Raw genomic sequence first — 9,827 nt, 5'->3', positions numbered from 1 at the left:
GGCGGAGATCAGAGATCCGTCGAGCCGTACTAGGGTTTGGTTAGGGACTTTTGTCACGGCGGAGGAAGCTGCTGTGGCTTACGATCGAGCCGCGATTCAATTCAGAGGACATAACGCACTGACCAATTTCCTAACCCCTCCTCCGTCTCCGCCGCCGACGCCTCCGCCTCCGCCTCTCATCGTTCTCGATACGGTTCCCGCTTGCGATTCAGGGAAAGATTCTCGCCAGACCCTCCATTCTCCGACCTCTGTTCTCAGATTCAACGCCAACGAGGAAACAGAGTACAGAACAGAGCATGAGATTGAACCGATCGAGCTATCTCCGACTGCTCTGGTGAAATCAGAACCGTGGTTCCCGGATCCGTTTCCGTTACCGGATCTATCTCTTGCCGACGACTATTTATGGGATTCCAAAATTGCCCCTGACCTTTTGTTTCTCGATTATGAAGAACTCAAAATCCAATCACCGTTGTTACAGCTAAACACAGAGTATTGGCAAAAAGAAGGGAACGAATCTGAAGATTTCTCCTTCAGATTGATCGAAGAAGATTTCGAGTCTTCTTTATGGGATGTTGATAATTTCTTCGACCATCACCCTCGAGATTAAAAAAAAAAAAAGATCGAAACTTTGGGAAGACGATGTGTCTTCTCAACTTCTTGGGAGATTTTTTTGTTTGTTTGGGGGTGATTATGACATGGATGCATCTTGACCGTCGGATACCTTTTTGTCTGGATAACGTGGACAGTTCAGATCAACTGAAGCGCCAAAGAGGACAAAAAAAGGAAGTTTTGTTTTTAATTAATTTGTGGGTAAATATCTTTAGGTAAGAGACTTAAGAGTAAAATGTTTAGTCGTGCTTATGAAGATAACAACAGCTTCGTTATTTGGTTTCCTCTCTCTCTCAGATTTGTCTCAATGGTAGGAAACAGTATATAAATGTGTTTCTATATCTTATATTAATATTTATTTAAAAAATGTATATTATTAATTCGTACGAGTATCTCTTCTATTATGGTTATGCGACGACAAATGACAAGTCTTTGATGCATTTTCAAAAATTATTATTTCAACACATAAAATTCTATCAGAATTGCCAAAAAAAATCTTGTAAATGCCCAAAAAATGTCATAATCATATTTTGTGAATTTGTATTAATTTACTAAAGATGAAAAAAGTACTTTAACATGTTAGTAATGGATTGTCTTAATCAAACAAAAGATTAAACAAAAACTACGTATTTTATATGGTCAAAAGTTACCTGATGTCATCTGATTTTATGATTTTATCCTTATCGACCGATTTGAGTGGGTGTGTGGTGTGAAGTGAAGATTCAAGGTATCACCGAGAGACATGTTCTCGTGTCTGCTGTTGCTTTCTTCCACTTAAGTAAACAAACCCCATTCATGTGAAGAACCAAACCATTGAATCCTATATATTAACCCTACCAATTATGTCTCCACTCATCCTTGACGTTTTCGAATTCAACATAAAAGATAACCAAGTACTACTACTACTACCCTTTTTCATATTGAATAAGAAGATACAATCATACAATAAACACACTTTGCATTCTGTCAAAACTGGTCGAGGTCTACGTACGTATAGAAAGACAATAGAGTTTGGTATACATCAATTTTTAAGGACGAAGTGTGTTGTCTTCTAATTAAATGGCTGTTTTCTGTTTTGTACCATGGTCTATCTAGTTGTTGGGACATTTGTCTATATATCTATGGTTCATGCCCGTTTTTGTCAATTATATAAGAACCATTACAAGTGTATGTAGTAGAGGTATAAGGCCAACTAAGAATACATACTACTTCAAAACGAAATTGAGATCCAAGTTTTGTTTCGGTAAAGTTCTTAACACCCCCTTTACTACACTAAAACCGGTCATTACTCATCTTCATACTGCCGGTTATTTGTATACATGAGAGCGGAAGTGACATGATTTGGCCCCTCCAAAAAGCAAAAACTATAAATGGCATGATTTAAAGAAGTGGATTATCTAGACACGTGAGTATTCCAAATAAATTTAAAACTCCTCACGATATTATCTCGTTGATCTTATTCCTTGTCTTTTTCACTCTATTTTCTTTTCTATAGTTAACACACTTTTGCCCCCACTAATTAGCAAAATATTATTTGAAATCAAATATCTCCTCACGCAATATAATAAATAAATAAATAATACTAAAAGAGTTAATACAAATAGTTTGGTCTTTTCAGGGTCAATATTTTGACCAATTCGATATTTTTTCAATCTTTTGCAGCATTTGGTTCAAATTGGACCCCATAGTTTAGCTTCTTGAGTTGGAAACCACTTTCATTCAGCAGCTTCATGGTCACATTACTCACATTCATGTTTTTTACTCATACCTTTATACATATGGTGTAAAGAGAAATAACAGAGACGTGTATTTTCTTATGATAGAAATGATGATGTTAGAGTTACTCTTGAGTAAAAAGTACTGACCGCAACAAAAAGAGGAAGATGAGATAATAAAGCACATCAATAAAATAAAAAAATGTACTGTGGTTGGTATTATGATAGTATCCATAGTGAATTTAGTATCGAATGTATGAACCTATTTTTGGCAAATTCATTTATATGTGGTTAGAGTCGATGAACATGAATTACCCCAGTAGAGACTTGCGTGCCGTGGAATCCCAAAGAAGATGCACAAAGACAAAACCTAGAGATTCACATACTCTCAGAACCACTTGCAACACACATGTAAAGCATCCGAGCATTTAATGCCTGCAGCTTGGACCGACCATTTGAAAAAAGGAACATGATTCAAGAAAATAAAATTTCAAATTTCAGCCAATTATGTTTCAATTCAAACTGGGTGGATAATATATATTGGGGATATATTTTGCCCGAGAGAGATCGTTTACAATTCTAAACCTAAACAGATTAGGACCGTTTACGTCGAACTAGTTTGGTTAGATCAGATTCAGAATTTGAAAGTCCTAATCAAAACTCTTGAAAGTTTGTAAATCATCCGGAACAAATGTTAGACGAGGTAATAATATAAAGGTAAAAGTGGGTCTACTACTAAGCCCATATATATAGTGCACACGAATTGGTCAAATACAAATATTGGGCCACAAGAGATTGGAGAGGGTGAAGCAAGTTGGCCACTGGCCACAACTCTAATCTGCTTCGGGTCCCAGTAAGATATTTCAACCCTCTCAAGACGCCTTTACAAAAAAGGTTCATACCGTTTATTTCCACTCTTGTTTTTGTTTATTTCGTTCTTTTAGGTCAAATAAATTGCAATAAAGGTAAAAGTTTGTAGTTCACTCTCTCTCTCTCTCTAGATTCATGTTTGACCTAGATTCATGTGTCACACACTCTCTCTCTCTCTAGATTCATGTTTGAAATCGGGTCAATATTAAAAGACTAGCTATATAAAGAATGAACAATGTTGATAGGTTGGTCTTCTTCACTCTTTTTTGAAGTAGAAAACCTTCTCACAATGGCTAAAATGTTTAAAAAAAAATACACCATCTTAAATAGATAGATAATTTTAAAAAAACTTGGCTTAAAACAGAGTAAGTTACGATAACTATCATCAGAACCTTCGTTTGGAACCCGACATTAGAAAACACAATTAAACGTTTTTGGGGGTGTTTAAAAGTTAAAACCCTTAAAAGTTCGGTCTCAAACCCTTTAAAAACATGTGTGATTTCTACTTCACATTCTTCAAGTGCTCTCAATGTAAAGCATATAAATGGGCTCACTTTAACAATAGAAAAGACTTGACTCTCCGCCCATATGAGGCCCATATCACAATCAACGCGGTATCAGGCATGCGCGTGGGTTTAATAAAAGGCGTGTCAGATAAAGCAACAAACAAAAAGCGTTTCTATAAAAAAAAGCGTTACTATAAAAAAAAGCGTTACATTATTTACAGGCATGCGTTTGCCTATCAACGATTAAATTTGAGCGATACGTATATGAGACACGCATTTTTACTAATCACGCGCGCAGATGGTACTTGGCGAGTTGGTGTCATATCATATTAATATTATAGACTTGTGGCAGTCTGAGAGGCGCGTTAGGTTGTGATACTCAAAAAGTATTGTAAACTTATCAAAATTAAAATTGGTGTGAACTTTTTATATGGTTCAAAACTTAATGATAAACTAAAAATATAGAGAGGTTCATGTAAAATGTTATGGGAACTATGTAACGTATTAAACTGTAGTGAAACTTATATATATCGTTGAGTTTTTAACACTAATATGAAAAATTGGTAAAAACAAGATTACTGCAGGGATCATTAACCATGAACAAAAAGAATAGTGGGAACATTTGTAATTGGAACGTTATGTGTAGCATTAACAATAAACATAAATAAATAAAAGGGGGTCCTTCCTTGTACAATAAACGAACTTTATAGGAAACATGGAATTAATAAAAAAAAATCATTTAAGGGTAAATCTAAAAATAAAATTAAAAAAGAAGACAAATCTCTAATTTCTCTAATTTACTGTAAAACAACAGTAAAAGAGATGAAGAAGCTCAGAAAGAAACTGTCTCTCCATTATAAATTAGATCAGTCAGAAGAAGGAGGAAGAAGAAGCATCAAGAGGATGAATGAGATAAGTAAGAAGAAGCGCGAGCACCATTAGCAAATACGCTATCCCTTGATCAATCGATGTTCCTGAAATCAATACCACAGCACCCATCACTCTCATTAGATTTATTCTCTTTTTATTTTTTATTAATTAGATTCTGAATGCAAATGTGTGAATATATATATTAAAAACAAAAAACAAAAAATTAGGAGGAATCTTAAAATTTTGAGATTCAGATCTGGAAAGAGAGAGAGAGAGATCGGAAAAGCTTACCGTCGCTTGTGGGAGAAGGAGCAGGAGCTAAGGATTGAGCGCCGGCGAAAGGAGAGATGACGGCGAAAACGAAAGCGATTAAAGCCACAACGACAACGGAGTTCTTCGACGACGCCATCGAAAGAGAGACAGAGAGAGAGAATCTGAATGAATGAATGAATGAAATATCAAGTGGCGAGAGAAGGACTCCGGCGGGCGAACTAGAGAGAGAGAGAGAGAGATGACGAGACACGAAGAGAGAAGAGAGACGGAACTAATCACGCGCTTTTATAGGACAAAATACTGTAACCGGTTGTTGCCGGTTCTCTCCACTCTAGAGAATTTGTTCATGTCAAACGACACGTGTCCTTTTTTTTTTTCTATGGTTGAATTTTCCAAATTGACCTTTTTTTCCTTCGTGGATGCTTTGTGTAGGTTTCATCATCTTTTAAAATTCTTCTTTCTCAAAGTTCAAGTCCGTCAACTTTTGGAATTGGAGTTTTTTTATTTTATTATTCGCTAGATTTTTTTTATAAAGTTTCGAAATTTCGTGTACTAGAAAATTCGATGGTGTCTAATCTAATGGCTTAAGATTATTATCCATTAACACGTCTTTCCAAATAAATTTTGATAGTAATCAACAAGGTTAATAAGTCTTTCCTAAATTTTACATAATCATTACGCGTTTGAGTATGTGCTGGTTCTTTAGCTTTTTTTATTAAACAGATGTGGATTTCGTTTCTACATTATTTTCAAAATTTTGGTCTAATAAGAGGAATCATGCTTTAGGCATACGAATACACTAGTATCGGCGTTTTAAGTTTAGCCATGTGTGCATCTCCCATTTTAAGTCCTTTTTTTTTTCTTCTTTTGTGTGGCTACACATACGTGATACGTCTATAACATCACGCTTAAAATTTAATTAACCAAGCCATTCTTTTTTTAACTAAAGCTTACAGAATTTAGTAGTAGATTTTAGTGTCGCTATCTAAACTCTGTTTCACTCTTCACATATTTCTCTAAAATTTTGAATATGATGCCTACTAAGAAAACATGTTTTTATATAGTTAGCGACCAGGAAAAAACATCGGAATGGGGAATAGTTAGGTAGTTATATAGTACTATTTAGCAGTGAAGAGGGATCGGCCACCATGTGATGAGATTCGCCTTTTCAGTTCTTTTACTTTTTATACTAGTACTAATTTATTTATACAAAATGGACCAAATTTAAATTATTTGGGATTTTTTCGGTGGAAATTGCCCTTACAGACTATTAGTAAGCCAAGTTGTGTCCCTTTTTTTTTTTTTTTTGGTTTTTAGTATGAATACGAGTATATATATAATCATGCAATGCGTTTTTTTTTCAAATTTACTTGGCAAATAAAACTTATATGAGTGAAATATATATAACGGCTAGTAAACGAATTATTGTTAATCCAGCATGGTTTTAGGTCCATCGTCACATGCATCTCAAGCAAGATCAGAGATCAAACGCAGTGGATGTCGGATTGGTTAAGGTGCCCGTTTAAAACGAGGTTGTTTTGTCAACATTATTTATTAATTTACTTCTCAGCAATATCATTAGAGCTGCCTAAATCACCCTACTTTTTAACGAGGTTAGTGGAGTAACATGTTTTCTCAAAAACTCTGTGGGTCCACAATTTTTTCAAAAAAAAATCTAGTATAGAATTCAATTTGCATTGGATTCCAAGAATTTGTTTTTCTAAGTTGGTCAAGTTTGATTAGCTTCAAGAACGGCGTCGTATAACAGTCAAAAGATGGTGGACCGATCACATGGCATAAAGATGATTGCACCAAACCCTTCAAGTAATCAACAACACACAATAATGAGATTTAGATTACCATATATACAAAGAAAACAGAAGCCATTCAACCCATTCCTTCATCAACACAACACAACACAACACAAGATGCTTTTTGCTATCTAAGTTTCTGAATCTTTTGACCCTAGCATCATCACACATGAAGGACATGAGTTGATCAAATGAAAGCTAAAACACCCACACACACAAAAAAAAAAAAAATTTCCAATTCAAGATTCTAGATTCCTGCTCAACTTTACGTGCTCTCCTCCATCTAGAAAATACCCAGAAGGCCAGAAGCACACATTCATCTCATAGATTGCAACTCATCCACATCATACCACTATTCAATGTTTACGTGCAAACACTTACTACTGCTCCTACCAAAACCCATTCATTATAAAGTAAAAAACCTATGATGACCTGAAAAATCTCAATCAAAAGTGACACATCATCATATGACTTACTCTGGTTTTCTATTTATTTATAGTCAAAAAGTTTCAGAACGCCAACTTAGGGTCAACAGCTCCTGAAGCATTGCCTTCACCAGTCATAAGCTGTTCAGGGTCCTGGGAGAGAGAAGCAGATACAGTTATCATTTCAAGTTCGTACACAAGTGTAACTATAGATGGGAAGAGCTAATTATACCTCCATTCCCCATTTGATGTAATCTGGTGACTCACAGGCCTTGTACTCATCTACCAAACTCTCAATTATGTCCCTTGATTCATCAAACTCTGAAAGGTCATTGTCCTGTTCATACCAACATGTAGATTCTCATGATTATTTCACCATTTAACTGTCAAAGACTCAAAGCTGTGTAAGTTGCACTAAACATCAGCCAAACAAAATATTTGAGCAGTCAACTTACAGCAAACATGGGAAACTTTCGGTAATTGTCGAGAAAAGCTTGTTTCTTCCTCAATTTATCATATTGGCTCAAACATTTGCTGAATAGGTGCCTGATACTAGTGTGGCTTGCTAACATAAGACCACTGACCTGAATTATCAAATACACCACCAAAATAAGAGTCTTTGTTGTATCTTCTAAAGCAGGAACCAGCAGCTTATGACATCACTTGTAAGGAGTACCAACTCTCATGATGATATATATATATAGAGTGAATATAAGATTACCCTATGGGCAGTTTGAACATATGGAGACTTCTTGGAAAGCGCAACCTGTTCCAAGTAAGATATTTAAAAAATTGTGATGCAAGTCCATGGTCAAGCCAAAAGCGATAACAAATCTGCAGACGTAATTCGGTTAGAACCTGTATGCTTGCAGGTCCCCAGTCAATGAAATTAACAAGCTTTCTTTCTCGTATCCTTTGCAAACTCTCATGCACCTAGTATCAAATAGTGAAACAACAAAGCCGATCACATCAAAAAGAAAGATTAAACCAATTCATCCTCCCTCATTAAGTCACAGTTAGGTAAAAGTACCTGAGTGGGATCAACTTCTCCTTGAATGATATTCAATATTGATATGTATTTTGCCTGACTAGCTTCTTTGTTTCTAGCATAAGACGAAACCATGATATTTTTTGTCTGCAAAGACAATAATGTCAGAAGAACATCTGATTCGCCTTTCCAAAATATATAGGAAAAGCAGACAGCTAACCTGTAGAAGTCTTCTCATAACATCCAGCACGGTAGTTTTACGAATGACATTTGCCTGCCAATATTAATTCAGTTAAGAGAGCAGGAAATCAATAAAATGAAACATTGCAGGAACACTTTGGCTTTGTAAATGCCAAACATAACAGGTAGAATTCATGTTCAAAAAGAACAATAGCTTCACATAAAATTTTATTTTGTGATTGATGGTCTAAGCTATTACACTCATTGAGATATCTAACCTGGCGCTCAACAGTCAATGGTGTATATCCAGTCATGAGGAAGTGACACCTTGGTGTTGGGATCAAGGATGCAAGCAAGCCAACCAAGTCATTATTCATGTATCCAGGATAGCGCAGTGTTGTAGTGCTAGCAGACATCACAGTTGAGACAAGAGAATTCGTTTGAGCAAAGGTAGGATTGGTCAGATGTAGACGCTCCACAGCTATTCTTCCCAAGGCAGTGTTGTCAAGTACAACAACACAATCAGCATTTAACGTAAGCCGCTTCAGGGTCAAGAGTGAGTTGTAGGGCTGGACAACAACGTCACTCGTTTCCATCTGATTGGGAAATACACTGTATGTCTGAACCAACTTCTTGCTATAGCGATCATTCAGAGTCTCCAACAAATAAGAGCCCATACCTTCATATGAAAAGAAGAAGAAAAGAGTCATTGACATCACAAGAAGCAGTGAAGAAACAAACATCAGAGTGTTATTAAACTCATAAAGGCTAAAATTCCAAATTCCGCAACATCACTAATCAATTAGCAAACGTATAACAGAACAGAACAGAGACCATGGATGAATTGAAGGAAGCTAAATTAAGATAGGGAATAAAGCCAAACCTGAGCCAGTGCCGCCAGCAATAGAGTGGCAAAGAACAAAGCCCTCAAGGCTGTCACTACCATCAGCTTCTCGATCAATCATGTCCATGATTTCCTCTTCAACACCCTTCCCTTGGTGATACCCGCTGGCCCAGTTGTTACCAGCACCACCACCATGGTCGGCAACGAAGATATTCTCATGATTATAAAGGTTACGATAGTCACCATTCTGAATGCCATTGATGACTCTAGGCTCCAAATCAATGAGTAGAGCTCGTGGGATATAGTGTTGGTCATCCGCTTGGTAAAAAAACACATCTTTTCTATCACCTCCCTACACAAAGCTACTCTTATATCAGTCATCTTCTTAATAGCTTTTCTCAATTCATATACTTGATGATAACAATGGTGTTCAATTCTCGATTCATAGAAATTTTAGAAACGATTTTGAAAACAATCAGACTTGTTAAAGACCTAAAAATCAAGTACAGGATTAGAAAAGAGAAGCCATTGGTTTCAGGAGAAGAAGGGAGGGACCTGAGTAGCGAAGTCCTCGAGGATACCATCTTTACTGATGCCGTGCTCAAGGCAAAGCTGTTTCCAGAACTCCATCCCGATCTGGTTCCCGCATTGTCCAACCTGAAGCGTTATTATCTCCCTCGGCATCTCTCTCTCTGTTCCTTAGTCAAGAAAGTTGTTGCAGGGAGGGGGGGGGGGG

The 9,827-nt window shown here is 36.4% G+C and overlaps 3 protein-coding genes across 5 annotated transcripts in view; 1 reads left to right on the top strand and 2 right to left on the bottom strand.

Annotated features, from left to right (window-relative positions):
- The window catches only part of LOC104704152 (ethylene-responsive transcription factor CRF6-like), a gene marked incomplete at its 5' end in the record, with an annotated part of 2,473 nt that extends 1,475 nt beyond the window's left edge, over positions 1-998 (top strand). The window contains one exon of the mRNA XM_010420284.1: positions 40-998. Within this exon, the coding sequence (XP_010418586.1) occupies positions 40-607 (568 nt within the window). The remainder of the gene's footprint in view (positions 1-39) is intronic.
- On the bottom strand, positions 4,298-5,105 carry LOC104699729 (arabinogalactan peptide 20). The gene is made up of 2 exons (XM_019227228.1): positions 4,862-5,105; positions 4,298-4,674 (listed from the first exon to the last, which is right to left on the bottom strand). Exons 1-2 carry the CDS (start codon positions 4,977-4,979, stop codon positions 4,571-4,573), a joined length of 222 nt encoding a protein of 73 aa, XP_019082773.1. The 5' UTR covers positions 4,980-5,105; the 3' UTR covers positions 4,298-4,570.
- Positions 6,478-9,821, bottom strand: LOC104699727 (tubulin gamma-1 chain-like). Of its 3 annotated transcripts, none has more exons than XM_010415072.2 (11): positions 9,647-9,821; positions 9,131-9,443; positions 8,526-8,926; positions 8,288-8,341; positions 8,110-8,214; positions 7,938-8,012; positions 7,801-7,845; positions 7,535-7,663; positions 7,312-7,416; positions 7,131-7,232; positions 6,478-6,661 (listed from the first exon to the last, which is right to left on the bottom strand). In XM_010415072.2, the coding sequence occupies exons 1-10, from the start codon at positions 9,773-9,775 to the stop codon at positions 7,164-7,166; spliced, it is 1,425 nt and encodes a 474-aa protein (XP_010413374.1). In that variant the 5' UTR covers positions 9,776-9,821; the 3' UTR covers positions 6,478-6,661; positions 7,131-7,163. The 3 variants fall into 3 exon arrangements, with proteins under 3 accessions (XP_010413374.1, XP_010413373.1, XP_010413372.1); XM_010415071.2 differs by lacking the exon at positions 6,478-6,661 and adding an exon at positions 6,686-7,043; XM_010415070.2 differs by lacking the exon at positions 6,478-6,661 and having other exon boundaries at positions 6,686-7,232.

The sequence above is a fragment of the Camelina sativa genome, chromosome 7 (assembly GCF_000633955.1).
Source record: "Camelina sativa cultivar DH55 chromosome 7, Cs, whole genome shotgun sequence".
Classification (NCBI taxonomy): Eukaryota; Viridiplantae; Streptophyta; class Magnoliopsida; order Brassicales; family Brassicaceae; genus Camelina; species Camelina sativa.
This window is presented reverse-complemented; position numbering and strand designations above follow the sequence as displayed.